The sequence below is a fragment of the Bombina bombina genome, chromosome 4 (assembly GCF_027579735.1).
Source record: "Bombina bombina isolate aBomBom1 chromosome 4, aBomBom1.pri, whole genome shotgun sequence".
In the NCBI taxonomy this organism is placed as follows: Eukaryota; Metazoa; Chordata; class Amphibia; order Anura; family Bombinatoridae; genus Bombina; species Bombina bombina.
The window spans coordinates 108140006-108159085 of record NC_069502.1 but is presented as its reverse complement, the minus strand read 5'-3'; the positions used below and the strand labels follow the sequence as shown (position 1 = coordinate 108159085).

At 35.7% G+C, this 19080-nt stretch overlaps 1 protein-coding gene across 1 annotated transcript in view; it reads right to left on the bottom strand.

Moving 5' to 3' along the window:
* The window catches only part of LOC128655969 (cytochrome P450 2K4), an 88802-nt gene that overhangs the window by 35962 nt on the left and 33760 nt on the right, over positions 1-19080 (bottom strand). The window contains exons 3-4 of the mRNA XM_053709586.1: positions 17875-18024; positions 14600-14760 (exon numbers count right to left, since the gene is read on the bottom strand). Coding sequence (XP_053565561.1) covers positions 14600-14760; positions 17875-18024 — 311 coding nt within the window. The remainder of the gene's footprint in view (positions 1-14599; positions 14761-17874; positions 18025-19080) is intronic.

The following is a 19080-nucleotide window of genomic DNA, read 5'->3' as shown; positions in this document are numbered from 1 at the left end:
CTCGTCCTTCTTTTCTCCCACTCTTGCTCTTACTCTCTCCCCCATCTTCCCCTCATTCTCTCTTCCCTGCCTTTCTCTCTTTCTCAGTCTCTCTTTATTTACTCTTTCCCTCTAAAATTTGTGTCTCATTTTCCCTCTTCTCTCTTTCTTCCCTTTTCTCTCCCTCCCTATCTCTTGCTTCCTGTTATTTACTATATATATATATATATATATATATATATATATATATATAATATTAAGTTCAATTCACACCACTTCAATTATTTTCACTAACTCATTCGAGTGATCTGACTTATAAGTTAATATCAGATCGGCACTGTGCTCGGGGGGAAAAGTTTATTTAAATAATAAATTGAAGGAGAAAATTGTGGGGAGATTAATCCTCACTATAGATCCCTTTATCCGGCACCAGAGTATAGGGTTAATTTGTCAGATAACTAACATTCCCTATAAAGGTCTACTTCCCCTTTAAATTCCTTACCACTATATACTCAAAATATAATTGCTCCCATATCATCACAACACCTACTTTCAAATTACAGAGGATAATGATAACAAGGTCACATACAAAAAACAATTTTACTTATGCACATATGATTTACATACTGTATTATGTCCTTATAACAGACTTTTGTAGTTAAAGTCCAATTGTGGACATCAAGTACTTCCCAAAGACTTTTATTTCTCAATTATTGCAAATCGCAAGTTGCGTTCTTCAGCCATATAGAAAGTCCTTGAACATATTAGGGCTTTAATGAAAATGAAAATGGACCTCGCATTCTATTGGCTGATCCAATGAGCCAATCGGATTGAACTTCAATCCGATTGGCTGATTACATCAGCCAATCGGATTTTTCCTACCTTAATTCCGATTGGCTGATAGAATCCTATCAGCCAATCGGAATTCGAGGGACGCCATCTTGGATGACGTAATTTAAAGGAACCGTAATTCGTTGTTAGTCCGTCGTGCTGGAAGGAGGCTCCGCGCCGGAGGTCTTCAAGATGGAGCCGCTCATCGCCAGAAGGATGAAGATAGAAGATGCCGCTTGGATGAAGACTTCGGCTGGATGGAGGACCTCTTCTGCCCCGATCGGATGAAGACTTCTGCTGGATGGAGGACCTCTTCTGCCCCGATCGGATGAAGACTTCTGCCGCTCTGGATGTCCTATTCTGGCCCATCGGTGCCCGGCTGGGTGAAGACGGCTCAAGGTAGGGTGATCTTCAATGAGGTAGTGTTAGGTTTTTTTAAGGGGGGATCGGGTGGGTTTTAGAGTAGGGGTGTGTGGGTGGTGGGTTGTAATGTTGGGGGGGTATTCTATTTCTTTTCTTTTACAGGTAAAAGAGCTGTTTACTTTGGGGCAATGCCCCGCAAAAAGCCCTTTTAAGGGCTGGTAATAGAGCGGATTACTTTTGTAATTTAGTATAGTGTAGGGAATTTTATTTTTTTGGGGGGCTTTTTTATTTTATTAGGGGGCTTAGATTAGGTGTAATTAGATTAAAATTCTTGTAATTTTTTTTTATTTTTTGTAATTTAGTTTAGTTTATTTAATTGTATTTTATTTTAGATAATTGTATTTAATTTATTTAATTAATTTATTGATAGTGTAGTGCTAGGTGTATTTGTAACTTAGGTTAGGATTTATTTTACAGGTAATTTTGTAATTATTTTAACTAGGTAGCTATTAAATAGTTATTAACTATTTAATAGCTATTGTACCTAGTTAAAATAAATACAAAGTTGCTTGTAAAATAAAAAAAAATCATAAAATAGCTACAATGTAACTATTAGTTATATTGTAGCTATCTTATGTTTTATTTTATAGGTAAGTATTTAGTTTTAAATAGGAATAATTTATTTAATTATAGTAAATTTATTTAGCTTAATTTAAATTATATTTAACTTGGGGGGGGGGGGTTAGGGTTAGGGTTAGACTTTTAGGGGCTAATAACTTTATTATAGTAGCGGCGACGTTGGGTGCGGGAGATTAGGGGTTAATAATTGTAGGTAGGTTGCGGGGATGTTAGGGAGGGCAGATTAAGGGTTAATAAAATGTATTATAGTGTTTGCGAGGCGGGAGTGCGGCGGTTTAGGGGTTAATACATTTATTATAGTAGCGGCGATGTCCGGTTAATAAGTGTAGGTAAATGGCGGCGACGTGGGGGGGGGGCAGATTAGGGGTTAAAAAATTTAATATAGGTGTCGGCGATGTTAGGGCCAGCAGATTAGGGGTTCATAGCTATAATGTAGGTGGCGGCAGTGTCCGGTCAGCAGATTAGGGGTTAAATAATTTTATTATAGTGTTTGCGATGTGGGGGGGCCTCGGTTTAGGGTTTTTTAGGTAGTTTATGTGTGTTAGTGTACTTTGTAGCACTGTAGAGAGCTTTATGTTCCGGCATTAGCCCATAAAACTCTCAACTACTGACTTTTAAAAGTGGTTGGAGTCTTGGAGGTAGAGGCTCTACCGCTCACTTTCTCCAAGACTCATAATATCAGCGTTAGGCAAATCCCATTAAAAAGATAGGATACGCAATTGACGTAAGGGGATTTGCGGTAGCCTCGAGTTGCGGAAGAAAAGTGAGCGGTGAGCCTCTACCTGTCAGACTCGTAATACCAGCGTTAGGTAAAAAGCAGCGTTGGGACCGCTCAACGCTGCTTTTTAAGGCTAACGCAAAACTCGTAATCTAGGCGTTCAAGTTATTTCATAATAGTAATGAAGAAACATTAAGTGTCTTGCTATACTGCTCGTTTTAACCTCATTTGAAATATCCCTTTAATGTTCTTTAATCCTTTCTTTCAATTCACGATAGTACATGGGGCAAAAACAGAAAGCCAGATAAATAATTCCCTCACTTTTACAATTGATTTTACCTCTTATTTTGTGACTACAGCCATATTTGTCTACAAAGTATGTACCTTGTTGCATATTGCAACAAACTGAACATTTTTTGCATTTAAAATTTCCATCTTTTTCTTGATATTTTTGTAACCAATTAGCTTTTGACATATCTGTGAAATGACTTTGAACTAATCTGTCCTTCAAATTTGGAGCTCTACGAGCTGACATTAGAGGTCTATCTCCAACAAAGTTTACAATATCTCTATCTAAAGTAAGAATAGGCCAATGTTTCTTTAATATAGCTCTGATGTCTTGCCCATTTGTTGTTAAAAATGGAAATGAATCTAATTTTATTTTCGTGTTCAATTTCTTTCTCCTTATATAGTAGTTCTTCTCTATTACTTTTAATAACGGTAATGTAGGCTTTTTTCAGTACATTATGAGAGTATCCTCTATCTATGAATCTTTATCTCAAAGATCCTACTTCATCTTTAAATGTGTTGGATTCTGTACAGTTTCTTTGATGTCTCAGATATTGTCACTTAGGAATGTGGGGGGATGGTGACTATCTGCCATTAATAAATTATTCCCTGCTGTCTTTTTTCTGTAAGTACTAGTTATTATCTTATTATTTTGTACTGAAATTCTTAAATCCAGGAAGGTAATTGCTATTTTATTGAAATCATATGTAAATTTTAAATTGTAATTATTAATATTTAATTCCTTCATAAAATTATGCAACATTTGCTCTGATCCTGACCAGAATAGTAGAATGTCATCTATGAAGCGAAGCCAGAGTTTTATGCTTACACTCTGGCTTCCCCCATAGACGACATCTCTTTCCCACTTGCCTAAATATAGGCACGCATAGGTGGGGGCACAGCAAGTTCCCATTGCTGTGCCCCTCACCTGTTGATAAAATTTGCCTCCAAATGTAAAGAAGTTGTGTTCTAACACAAAACTTAGTAGCTTATTAACAAATTTTGTGTGTTTAGAGAATATGTGACCCCTTTGTTCTAAAAAATATTCACATGCTGCAATGCCTTCTTTGTGTGGTATTGAAGAGTATAATGACTCTACATCTATTGCCACTAATATCCAACTGTCTTCAAAATACATACCCTCAATAATTTTTAATACATCTTGAGTATCTTTTACATAAGATGGCAAACTTAAAAGACTTGGTCTTAATATATAATCAATGTATTGTGATGCCCTTTCTGTTAAGGAACCTTGTCCAGAAATGCTAGGTCTTCCTGGAGGTGGTATTTTATTTTTTATGAATTTTAGGTATTGTGTAAAATGTTGCTAACTTTGGAAATTTTACTCTTAAAAATTCAACTTGGGGGCGGAGCAAGCCGGGCATCTGAGCGGTCGCACACTGAAAGAGCTCTGCTCTTATACTACCTATAATTAATAATCAGACCGCTCAGTATTGCCCAAATTGTTGCTATATTGTGATCAGGGATCTGGAGACCAGTGCCATAGGGTCTAGTGGAGAAGAGAGGACTTAAAATTACTACCCGGAGCAGTCTTTTTACACCCACTGTTTATACACTGCCTGTCTGAGGAGCGGCCATTTTAAGAACCGCGTGGAACCTAGCCACAAGTAAGGGAAACATCTATTCCGCAAATAGAGTATTAGATTCTACCCTAGGATGGAGATCACTGTGGAAGCCTGGCTACATTTTCTGGCCACCAAGATGGAGAGTCAGTTTAATACTCTCACGAAAATTCTCAGAGAAGAGCGGAGTCCTACTTCCGCAGGAGAATCTGAATACCGACATATACAAACCTCCTACAGATTGCGAGAGGTTTCTGAGGGAGAAGAGCTTTCAGCAGGAGATCTGGAGAAACACGCGCTTTTAGCTGAGCAGTGTATATGTGCCGACTCCCGGAACCAGACTGAGAGACGCACAGGCGGTATACCAGTGCCTGGAGCTGGTCGGGTCTGTTTGATAGACTCTGAGAGGCTGATCCTTGACCCTCCGGGGACGCGACCAAACACTGAGGGATACCAGGTCCAAGCTAGTTGTGAGCTAAACCCTAATGCCGATCCACGATTGGATATGACTCCCACGATGTCTAGCTCCTACTTAGATGTTCCGGATGGTAAGATCAATAGAGATGCCAGCCCTACATTATGCTCTGACAGTATGGGACACAGTTTGAGAACAGCCTTAAATCTGACATGGGACGCTAACGGCAGCTCTCTGCTTACCTTATGTTCTCCCAGTCTGAAACATAATTTGAGACAAGTTAACAGGGAGTTCTCAAGAGACGAACAAAACTCATGGTCCTTTAACCTTTCTACAGGAGACATTCTATGGACTGCAGAAACAGAATGTGTTTTAACTTTGTCGCCCTGTGGCATTGGCTAGTAAAGGACTTGTCTCCTAGTCTCAGAAGAGAGAGGTACCCCTATACCTTTGGCTGGAGCGGTTTCAAAAGACACATTACATTATGACTTGGTGTTTTATATATTTTCAACTATCATGTTCAGTTTACATACTTCTATACTGTTAATGCTATGTATTATAAAAGGGTTTAGTCTTATCCCCCACTAATATTTTGATTACTAGCTGGTTAATTTCAAGCAGGAATAGTGCAGCTCCCCATTACATCTCCCTGCTTTAGGTATGTGTGGGGATTCGCTCTCTGCATTTATGCTGAATCTAATATCCCTTGTCTATGTATACTACAGCTCAGGAGGGATTTCCTTAAATCAACACTATTTTAAACTTTGAACAGCGTTTACTCATGGCATAGGTTACTTGGAGTTTACTGATTCTGGCTGATGCCTACCTCTTCTTAGATATTATAATCACCATGTATAATACACCAGCGATGGGTTTGGGGTCACTCATATAGGGATTAGATACCGCCTCTGCTTTAAAAGTTTTGCACACCTATTTCACTCTACAATACACATGATAATGCTACTATATTAGTTCTGGAATATACCGCGTCAGACTGTCTATAAATAACTATATGGTCTGGTGATAGCTTTTTTTTTTTTTTTTTTTTTTTTGTTTTGTTCATTATCCACTTGATCGTCGGGAAATCCAGTAATCCCATAACTCTGGCTAATACTTTTATGTCTTTTCACTAATATTATGCACAAGTTAATGTTCCTATGTATTATTATTATAGGTTTTTCATTTGGTATTATATCTCTCACTAGCCATGATTCCCGCCATTTATTGACCATCTCTAGACATGTCCAGATGTGTTGCTATTGCCCCTCTTTGTCTGATACATTTAATTATCTATTCCTGCGGAGATCTTTGTATTTCTCTATTGGGCCTATATTATTTTATATTACCTATTCCCCTTTTATTGTAGAACTAATTATTCCAATATAGTTATACCTCCCCGCCACCTCGCTACTAACATATGCTTCAAGCACTATCAGTATACAGCTTTTCTCTTTGATATTGAGGTTGGATAAAGGTTTCAGTTATAGATGTATGTTATATCTCAGAGTAAACTTTGTAAAGCAGTTCCTATGGTATGTTGGACTCTCCATTGTACACGTTGATAAGGATTTGCCCTTTATTATTTGTGTTTTCCTAGTAAGCCTCACATATATATATGATACTGTTATTGTAATGGTGGATGTCCAGATTTGTGATGTGCATAGGGACAAGGCCCTTTTTTTTTTTTTTTTTTTTTTAGCTGGTTATGGACACACCCTGTTACATGCTTGTCTCTCTGTCTATAACTAAAAGCTGCAAGTATCCACTAGCAATGTTCAAGTTCATAGTTAGCTCTCTATAGATAGCCCATATTTCCTAAATATTGTGAAGTTATCTCTTTTCCTTTGGGCCTTCAGTTTGCTGGATAAACTGAGGATGCTCTCATCCCCCACAATCTTTACTCCAGCTAGATAGCTTATTTCTTTTTTACATACAGAGAGCAGTCCTACTCCCTATTAGTAAGCAGGGTATATTGTTTGAGGATGATAGGGTCCATTTACAGATGCTGTTGGGCCGTGTATACTGGGAAAGCACGGTCCAGCATATAAGTTTTTCAAAAGCCCTGAGATCCTACTCCATTCCATTTCACATCGCCCTGTAGTTTATATTCTTAAGACAAATTATCTGGCTCCGCCCCCCCTTTCCCTTCCCCTATCCCCCCATTATGAGCGGCTCTTGCCCGCTGCGTCCCTCATCCCCCTATATACGCAGGCCTATGGGAGGCCTGATAAATGCCAGCTCCCTTCCTCTCACTATTTTCAGCGTATAGAATACCCCTTATTTGAGAGTAGGGACCACTAGTTACCTGTATTATAAAACTGAGACTTCATTTCTATATGCCCCAGTCACACATGTTTTGATCTCACTGTGCGCATTCTGTATTTAAGGTCATAAAGTCGGTGCTATAATTTACGTCAAATGTTATCTCTCTGTTCTCAACCTTGATATCTTTCATATCTTTGACTCCTATTATTATATAAATATTGAAACTCTATTGTCTAGATAATATTTTAACAAATCCTATATTAGCACATCAATGTCTTAATTCTTATGTACCTTTCATATGTGATTTGTAACAGTTATTTTTCTTTTTGTATTTGTCTTGTGCTGGGACTCACTCCCTTTTCTGTTACTTTTATCCATTGTCTCAATAAAAAATTATTAAAAAAAAAAATTCAACTTCCATTTTATTTAACAAACCATCCTGTGTCCCCTCCTTGATCAAATTATCCAAAATGTCTTTATATGTTTCTGTCGGGTTACTTTTTAGAATTATGTATTGTTTTCTATCCAAAAGTTGTTTAGAACATTCTTTTACATAGTCTGTTGTTTTTAATATCACTACATTTCCGCCCTTATCGGCCGGCTTTATGGTGATTGTTTTATCATTCTTTCAGTGCTTTCTTTTGATTTTTTGTTAAATTGTCCTTAAATGCTGTTTTAATGTCTAATGCATTTATATCTGCCTCAACTAATTTGACAAAGTTGTTTACACATGCCACCTGTGATAAGGCTGGCATGTATAAAGAACTATTTTTAAGAGTCCAATTTTCTTTTCTTCCAAGGCAGAATCAGAAGTGGTATCCTCTGCTAATTCTTCTAATTGTAATTCTAATACTATTTTTCTGGCAAACATATGAACATCCTTAACAGTTTCAAATTTGTTACATTTGTTTGTAGGTACAAAGTTTAACCCCTTTTGTAATAATTTAATTTCACTCTCTGTAAGTTCTCTATCCGATAAATTTATCACATCTGTTTTTATTTCTGTGACTGCTGATTCCTTAAGGGATATCTCTGTTGTTTTTCTACTGAATCCTCTCATGTTTTTTTCCCCCTCTCCTTGTCTTCTTGTTCTTCTCCTGAATAAAAAACCTCTTCTATTAGTATTGCCTCTTCTTCTAAAATTATTAGAGGCTATACTTGAAGTGTCTGATTCTGAACTACTCGATTGTAGATTAGTATAATCATATACTTTGCCTTCTTGAAGTTGGCAGTGAATAAATCATATGTGCATAAGTAAAATTGTTTTTTGTATGTGACCTTATTATCATTATCCTCTGTAATTTGAATGTAAGTGTTGTGATGATATGGGAGCAATTATATTTTGAGTATATAGTGGTAAGGAATTTAAAGGGGAAGTAGACCTTTATAGGGAACGCTAGTTATCTGACAAATTAACCTTATACTCTGGTGCCGGATAAAGGGATCTATAGTGAGGATTAATCTCCCCACAATTTTCTCCTTCAATTTATTATATATATATATATATATATATATATATATATATATATATATATATATATATATATATATATACATACACACACACACACATACATATATATATATATATATATATATATATATATATATATATACACATACACGTACAGTACATACAGAGTATAATAAATGTGTGTGTGTGTGTGGAGGCAGCAGTGACGCTCTGTTAGCGAAGGAGAAAATTGTCCTTCTTTGAGACTCAAATGTTGGGAGGTAAGTGTTCAATTTATTCATAAATACATATTTCTACATATAGCTGATGATATTGAGATATATATATATATATATATATATATATATAGATAGATAGATAGATAGATAGATTGATAGATAGATAGATAGTTATAGATACCAAAAAAAAAAAGTAAGCACTCAGTGGTCTTTTGAGAATAAAATGTAGCGTTTTATATAATCCCATAAAAAGCAGCATGACGTTTCGGAACCTCACTGCCTTCTATTTCAAATGCAGTACAAAATCATACCTAACACAGCATACCTTTACATTCCCTTATATACATACCAGAAGTAAAAGACAATACCATACACCTGAACCTCATGAACATCAAATGTGCCATGTGCGCATGGGTCAAGGATAGGTGGTGCGCGAGTGACGTCATCAGAAAGTGCCGGTCAACACCTTACTACGCAACTGCAAAAATCAGCTGTATTTTGACAGCTGTCAACTCGCATGTAACTTTCAGCCATACTTTGCACAACAGAACCATCCGCAGTAGTGATGTGCGTGTTTACTGGAAATAGGAAAGAAACATTTGCCCCTCCTTGAGCCATTCAAGTTACGGTGTAATGAACAATTAGTAAAAAATATATATATACAAATATATAACGATTAAAAACTATCTCATCATAGAATACCCTATACTATTACATCCTAGAACATTCTTCTGGTGACTGATGGAGTATGGTAGTAATAGGATCCAACTGAGGTATTATGCGGAATGGAAAAACTATATATGTACAGTGAAAAATGCATTTTTAATTATGAGTGTCCACAATTCATACGTTATGTTATTTTTATGTATGGACACTAAAGTCACTCAATCCTGTAATGACAAGACATCATTGTATGCCAAAAAAGGGCCAAAGTCCAAGATAGTGTTTAGACACCTAGGGGCCACTGTATCCAGTAGATAAATCCACTTTGACTCCATACGTAGCAACTTCTGTGCCCTATTGACTCCCCTCCGTAGAGGTGGTATATAATTAATTACCATTGTCCTAAGGCTCAACAGGTTGTGTTTGTGTTGTACAATATGGCAGGCCACTGGCTGTTCTGAATCCCCATTTTTTATAGCTTCTCTTATGGCAAACCTATGATTAGCCATACGTTCCTGGAACGTAGTTGTCGCTTTCCCGATATACACCAGGGAGCAAGGACAGATGAGCAGGTATATGACATGGTCACTAGTACAGGTTAATCTGTGATTGATTTTACATCTCTTGTTAAGATGTGGATGTTGAAACGAGGACCCACTCAACATGCTATGGCAAGTAGTGCAATCTAATACTTTTGACAAGATAGTAGATATTCACAGGCTGCAAAGGCAGCTCAAATGTAAAGATTTTTTTAGGGATAAGGCACAGAGTACTCCTGCAAAGTAGTGTTAGAATTTTTTTAATGTGTATTTTAGTTCCATTTATTTGGTACTTAGTTTAATTTTAGTTTTATAATTATATTAGTTTAATTGCTAGTTTAAACTTAGTTTTTTTTAATTTGACAGGTAAGTTTTAATTTAATTTAAGGTAAGGAAATTGTAATTTTAATATAAAGTTAGGGGGGCATTAGGTTTAGGAGTTACTAGTTTAAATTAGTTTATTGTGATGTGGGGGGATTTCTGTTTAGGGGTTAATAGCTTTATTTAGTATATTTAGTTGTGGGGGGGCTTTCCGTTTAGGGGTTAAATGGTTTATTATAGTGGCGGAGGAATTAGGGGTTAATAACTTTAGTATAGATGGGGTGATGTGGGCGGATGGCAGATTAGGGGTTAATAATATTTAAATAGTGTTTGCGATGCATGACGGCCTCGGTTTAGAGGTTAATAGGTAGTTTATGGGTGTTAGTGTACTTTGTAACACTTTAGTTATCAGTTCTATGTAACAGTTTTGTAGCGTAAAACTCATATCTACTGCTTTTAGATTGCGAAACGGATCTTGTCGGTATAGGCTGGAACTCAAGCTTTTTAGTCTCACCGCAAAACTCGTAATGGCAGTGCTATGGGAATCCCATGAAAAATTGTCATTTTTACGAGTGCGAGACTGACGTTGCATTACAGGCTAAAAGGCTTGTGGTACAGCTATACCGACAAGACTGTTTTAACGCTGAAATTACCATTTTTCTTCAGCGTTAAAACACAAACGCAAAACTTGTAATCTAGGTGTCAGTATGTGTACATATGTATTTGTGTATATATATATATATGTGTATATATCTGAAAATACATATATACTGTACACATTTAAATACATGTGTACACACACACATATATATATATATATATATGTGTGTGTTTATATATGTGTACATATTTATATATGTATTTTCAGACATATATATACACATATAAACAGTCCAATACATATAATATATACATATATATATATATATATATATATATATATATATATATATATATATATATATATATATATATATATATATATCTACACACACACACACACATATATAAGTCTGAAAATACATGTATACACATATAAAAACATATGTACACACATAGAAACACACATACATATATATATATACTGTATATATATATATATTATACATATACGTATTACATATATACACACACATATATACATACATATACATTTTTAGACATGTATATGTATGTATCTCTATGTTAAAGTCCGAGCCCTTATAACATTTGGCAATATTTTTTTAATATTTTTATTAGATAGTGTTATTATGAGTGTAACTGTACTTTTAAATGTATTTTTTATGTGTTTTGTGAAATAGTTAACTAGAGTTCTAAGGTTTCACTATGCCGACGCACGTTAAATTCAAATGCGATCGTGTTTACTTTTAACTTATAATATGAGCGCTACATCCTACAAGTGCAAAAAGCCGCAATAAACCCAATATCACTTTTGCGTAACTTAGAGAAACACTTGTGTATGTTGTATAAATATTAGTTAACACTTCTTCTGAAAACATTCATGTCAGAAGATCACCCATTCCCCACCTACATTGTAGCCAGAGCTGTACAAAATTATGCAAATCCTTGTGGTATTTCAGATGTCTCACCCCTGATGGGAAAGTCTATGTTCATGACCAGTGATGCAAGTATTGGTGGCATAAGTTAAGATTGCACAAGAACTTTCTTGTGAAATTCTACCCTGTGCTCTTGCTCAACCAATCAACCAGTTAGATCATTCTGGGGTGATTTTAATCCACAGCCTCGGAGAACAGGTTAAGAGGCAGCAGTGTTATGAAAACTGCCTTTTAACTTGTGATTACAGGCTTGCACGAGTGAGACAGTTCAGCACTGTTTTGCCTTACTTAAAGGGACAGTACTCTATAAAAATGTTTTTCTTAATGTTTTTCCAATTCCTTTGTTTTACCAGCTGCAGAGTATAAAACGCTTATTTGTGTATATGAATTAGCTGATTTTGTGTTTTGAAGCCACAACCTAATAAAATGGGTTGAGCTTGTAGGTATAATCAGATCTCATTACTTTATCACATTGTGTACATATACCTGCTTCTTTATCTTATATCTGTCCATAAAGCAATCACCAATACAAACAATGGAAAATTAACATTTTATTACCTTATCTCTTCTATAACCCACTGGGAGTGTAATTTCTTCTATTGGCTGTGTTAACACAGCTTGGCCTTGAGGACATAAACTTTTAGGATGGGTGGGAATACCACAGGCTAAATAAACTATTTCAAATGTCAATAAAATGGTAATGAAAATACTTGTAAACAATTTAATACACTCCAGCAGGTAAAGTGGATCATTGGGAACAAATTAAAGGGGAGAACATTTTTGAGTAAACTGTCCCTTTAATACAAAACGTGCACTTTCCATTATTTTTATAAACATGTGTATATGTGTGTTTTTATTATATATACTGTATATATTTCTAAAGCCAAGTTTACACTCCCTGGTCTTCAGTAATGCTGGTATAAATGATCACCTGTGTTTTTCTGTAAGTGTCTGTGTACATGGGAATGTGTATGGGTACCTGCATGTGTCTGTGTGTATTGGAATGTATATGGGTGCTTGCATAGGTCTGTGTGCATGTGAATGTATATGAGTGCCTGCATAGGTCTATGTGCTTTTGAATGTATATGAAGTTTTGCATGTGTCTGTAGGAATACATATGGGTGCTTGCATGAGTCTTTTGACGGGTGAATATATTTGGTTAATTGTATGTGCTTGTGTGCATCTGAATGTATATGGGTGTACACTTTAGAATGAGGTGGGGGCACATTTTGAAATTTCTCCTTGGGAGTCAGATTCTCTAGAAACTACACTGATTGCCAGTAATACACAGTGAGCAGTGATATTTTTAAATCTTTCCCTAAAATAATAAACTTCCATTGGACATCAATGTTTTAAATTTGGTTTTCCATAACTGTTTTGTTTTGTTGTTTTGGACAATCATCAACCCACTTTTGTATACAGTTTGTGATGCTTTTTTTAGGTCTTCTTGGCTACACTTCTTTTTAGATGGAATAGTATATCAGAAGTCTTACTACACTTTTTCTTGTATACATACTCTCTCTTTCATTTATAATATTCCTACAGTCAAAAAACCATCACCACTCATGCACAGAAAAGCTTGCAAAATCTCACCCAGGGTGCAACAATGACACTAATTAAATTTTCACATCAATAAGGTATAATGAGCCAAATTTCCAATCCAATGCAGTTCATCAACCAACCCATTTATAGCATTTAATCATGTCTGACAGACTGATTCATCTCAATAACCACTTACTATTTGGCCCTCCCCTATGTCAGCCAGTGAGTTGGCAGGATACATGACCTTTAAGAACAATTTAAAAAAATATTCAATTGAAAATGCTCCTCATCTCATCATGAAAACTCCCCAAGTCATCCCCTTTGCTCCATGAATAATCCAGGCCATTGTTTCTCAACCGCGGTCCTCAAGTACCCCCAACAGGCCAGGTTTTCATTACAGCTGAACCAGTGCACAGGTGAAATAATCATCTTATGGGTAAGAGCAGGTTAGTAACCATGGTGTTACTGCTCAGTAGATTACTTCACCTGTGCACTGGTTCAGTTATAATAAAAAAAAATGGTCTGTTGGGGGTACTTGAGGACCGCATTTGAGTAACGCTAATCTATGCCATATACAGACTTGTATTTAAGTATCTACTGAGGCTTTCTTTTCACTTTCACATGCATCTAATACTTCAGTATTGTTTTTTTTTACTTCCTACTAATTCTCACCGATGAATAAGGACAACTTCCTGTGCTTTAATGGGTGGAGAGGGACACATTTCAGCAAGTGTGACAGGAGAGAAAAGCAAAACATTGAAATATATTTGTCAATGCCCTATTTTAAATGAAACAAAGAAAGATGTTTGTGGTGCCACCCTACTATTTACCTCCCTAATGAACACTATGGCCCCAGTTTCTTCATTGCAGTGAGCAGTTATCATTGGAAAAACTACTGCACTAATGTAGCCACGCCGCCTGCTCTTCAGCAACTTGTCAATCATCCCAGAAGATCCTTAAAGCCGCAGCTACTTAACTAGCATTTCAGGCATCTGCAGCTTCATAAATGAGGCCCAATGTCCTATCTTCCTGATTTTCATCACCATTTTGCTATGTTTTTCACAAGCATAAATGATTTCAGTTATATTACTTTTTCACTTGCCAACTTTTCTGCCACAATTCAAACCAGTGTCTTATAACTAAATGCTCGGCCAACACATCTTGCATTACAGAACAAATTACAGCTAATAAAATAAATGCATTACCATCACTGCTGGACTTCCCAAAAGCCTTATATTTTCATTTATGATGCTCATTAGTCTCAGAAATTTTGGATCTTCATAATCAAAGCGATGACCAAGTAATATGGCAACAATAATGTTGGCTACAGCACCATTCATGATCATTGTATTTTCAAATGGCTTTCCTAGAATAAAAAAAATATAATAAAAAAAAAAAATATTAAAGCAAGAAGTTGCTAGATGAAAACAATAAGAAAATGCAGTGAATAAGTTGAATTATTCACTGTGGTGGATTTAGATACTGAAAATCAAAAGAGAAGGAGAACAGCACACCTGTTTGTGGGGCACAGAGTAAGATTTGCCAAATCTTGTCAATCCAAATAGTCTTGCATCCAAAGCACTCCAGCCACCAGAAGAAATCTTTGTTTAAAAGACCTTTATTTTCATTAGTTGGGTCCAAAAGTTTACAGGAACAACGTTTCGAACCTACAATAGGCTTTTAGTCATGTAAGTAATTATGAATAACTCTCAGTATCCTCCTATTCTATTTCATTATAATTTCCCTGTAAAGTGACTTAAGGCTTTGTTAATTTGAATCCAACCCATCTCGAACAGCTGGTAATTTTTGACTATTCTTAATGCTTTTTTCCCCATTGTTTACATTTTTTGTATGTTATAGGCACTATAAACCTATATCTCCTCTCAAATTAATTAAAATAATTAATGGGACAATAAAATTTAAACTTTCATGATTCAGATAGCATATGCAGATACAAACAAAACAAAAAAAAACTTAAGTTTATGTCCGTTATCAAAGTGTGCACATTCTTTATTCATGCACACTTTCTGAGGCACCAGCTATTACTGAGCATGTACAAGAGTTCACAGTGTAAGTCTATGATTTGCTAATGGCTGTCACATGGTACAAAGGGCAGGGAAATGGAAGGACATTTTGAAATTAAAATTCAGAGTAATATTGTCTTGTTAGTTGCATTTTATTATGTGCTTTTGCAGTAAAATACTTTACTTTTTTTTTAAGTGTATTTTGTTTTTCTATGTGTAATAGAAAAACATATAGATGAAATAGAAAGTTATGAAACAACAATATGGATATCAAAATATTTATTTAAGATCACAGTTAAAGTGAATGTAAATTTTGATGTTTAAGTGCCCGGTTTTTAAAACTTTGATTAAAAACAGGGGCACTTTAATTCATCAAAATTTACATTTCACTCCTGTTGTGACAAAAAACTTACCTTTTAAACTTCACATCAGCTCCAGCTTCCTCCGGTCTCACAAGCCATTTCTGATGTCAGAAATGATTGATAGGCCATCCTCCAATCACAGATTCCCCCCCGGGGGATTCAGTGTCTGATTCACTGCTGTGATTGGAGGAAGCCAGATACCTCATTTTAGACCCAGGAAGAGGCTTTGAAACAGGTGGAGGAAGCTGGAGCTGCTGTGAAGATTAAAAATTATTTTCACAACAGGAGTGAAATGAAAATATTGATGAATTAAAGTGCCCCTGTTTTTAATCAAAGTTTTAAAAACCGGGCACTTTAGCATCAAAATTTACATTCACTTTAAGTGTTTGGTCGTTAGAAATAGTAATAATAAAATGACCTTAAATGAAATTGTTAAATGCACGCATTATGAGTTAAAGAGACAGTCTAGTCAAAATTAAACTTTCATGATTCAGATAGGGCATGTAATTTTAAACAACTTTCCAATTTACTTTTTTCATCAAATGTGAGTTGTTCTCTTGGTATTCTTAGTTGAAAGCTAAATCTAGGTAGCATCATAAGCTAATTTCCCTTGAAGGCCCGACTCATTTGGCAGTTTTTCACAGCTAGAGGGTGTTAGTTCATTGTGCTCACTTCCGTGGAGTTATTTATGAGTCAGCACTGATAGGCTAAAATGCAAGTTTGTCAAAAGAACTGAAATAAGAGGGCAGTCTGCAGAGGCTTAGATCTAAGGTAATCACAGAGGTAAAAAGTGTCTTAATATAATTGTGTTGGTTATGAATCACTGGGGAATGGGTAATAAAGGGATTATCTATGTTTTTAAACAATAACAATTCTGGAGTAGACTGTCCCTTTAATACCATTGGTTAACCACTTGGCGCCGTTAGGATGTTCTATGCCGTCCTAAAAGTGATGGGCTTAAAACGCCTTTAGGATGGAATGGAACGTCCTAACTTTTGTGGCATCCTGCTCTATTCTAAAAATAAACGACGGCTGATCTGACTGGGGGATGTGCCTAGCAACGCAGACAGTTCCCCAGGAACCAATCAGCGCCGTTTTCAATGCACATGATCGCAGTGATGATCATGTGCTTAATTTTCTTTTTTTTTTATTATGTTTGGAACTTGGACAAATCGGTCTGGCCTAAAGGGATTAACTGAAATATTAAACTATATTCAAAGAAAAAATGCAGTTATTATTGATACTGAATCATTTAGCTGCCATGTTTGAATTTGGATTTGGCCAGGGGCGTAATTACTTGGTTTCAGTTGAGACTGGGCTTGCACCTCTAGGAAGCAATCATTAGTGGTGTTGCACCCACCCTTTTTAATTTTTGGCCCCTCTTTGTGCCCCCCCCCACTGAAAAACAGGGCTCACAGTATAAGGAAAGGATTTAGATTTGCCTTTACAAATGTGGCAAAGTTTCCAAGATGGCTGTCACCTTATTGCTGTACAGGACAATCTGCCACCACATTTGTATAGGAAGTTCATATCCTCCGGTGCGGAATAACCAAGGTAAAATAATTACTCACAGCCACAGCTCCTCTTGCTATTTTGCGGCTGCCAGACTAGCTTTCACAGTTTGAAAACACCCAGAAATTACATGGTTGAAATAGCAGACCCTGCCACAGACTTTTCTTAGGGGTCCAGTGGGATTTAGTTACAATCCTGATTTGGCCACATATATTTTGATTTTGTTAAGGTCTGTTAAAATCCCCTTTGAAAATAATTTAAAATGTTTTGAAGCTTTGATTTCCTTTTATGAGGTGTCACTTTTAAAGATTAAAAGAGACTAAGTGGGGGCTAAATACTACTCTGGGATTTCTGGATCATGATTGGATCTAATACTACAATAATAATAATTTATTAATAAGGCTTCACCATACTATGCAATGCTGAATCCATGGTCATTGAAGCATACATTGGGAGTATGCATTACAGTTCAGAAATAATATTTGACGGGAGGAGAGTCCTGTTCCAAACAGCCTAAAAACATCTCTTCAGAAATTATTTCTATGAAATGTGTTTTAAAAAATTATACAAATAAACACCAACCCTTAAAGGCTTCAAGTTTTTGCGCCAAAAAGTCACATTCTTCATTAATTTTATCTTCTAATGTTCTTCTTCCCATTCCAAAATCCCGTAAAGTTGTAAGAGTAAATCTCCTCATTACCTTCCAGTTCTCTCCATTAGCAAAAATAATACCTGAAGAAGAATAGGAAGATTAATATATGAGTACCAAGTGGAGAAAGAATATTTGTCATTGATTAAGCTAATCACATCTTTAGCTTCTGACATGCAGGCAAAATTAATTTGAGAAATTTTTTTTTATTAAGGTTTTGGAAAAATTATTACAGACAGTTGTAGGTAAAATATAATAGACATACAAGAAAATAATACTCAGTACAAAACAGTATCCCCTATTCCAGGACACAGTACACTGTGCAAAGTACATGAACCAACATAAATTAAACCTCAGTTTTACATTTTAGGATTCCCCCATTGGACAAACAACCACTCTTGGACCTATATATATTCATGTGACATAAAGAAGGGGGACTAATAAATCTCAAAGGCCACTCTTGGGCCATGGTGTAATGCAACCTCCTTAACTATAAAGTAAACTAGATAGTAACAATAGCAGTAAAAATATCATATATTGCTAAATTAACAATATTATGCTAAAGACAAGATGTATAACATACTTCAACAGTAAAATGTCAACAAAATGATGGATTACCTTTAGATCCCTTGAGACATGTCAGACTCCAAATAACTAACTTTGTAGTATATGACACTTATGAGGTTTGTTTGTGACTAAGGAACTAATGAGTTCAGAGACATACTAATATATCGCCAAAAAACTGTTTTATGTTGCAGAAACTAAAGGTATATGTTCACATCTAATTACTGTAGAACAAATAACTAAGCTACTCTTCTTAAAATGCAAAGATCAATTAGTATGTTACTCACGTATAAAATTGAGATATATTATTATATCACTTATGAAGCTATTTTGTATTTACATATGCTCACACTGATTCACCTTAGGGGGGTCCTGTGTCAGTGTGGTATTTTACAATAGGTCCTCTCTATCTAAAGAATGCTATCTAGCAGTACACTGCAAACATCAATATGGAAGGGACATGCTTTCAAATGTAATTTCACGTATCTTATATAGAAATAGAATTAATATATTACTGTTTTGACCGCTGAGAAAGCGAATCTGAGATACTAATGAAAAGTGCTAAGACAGTGACC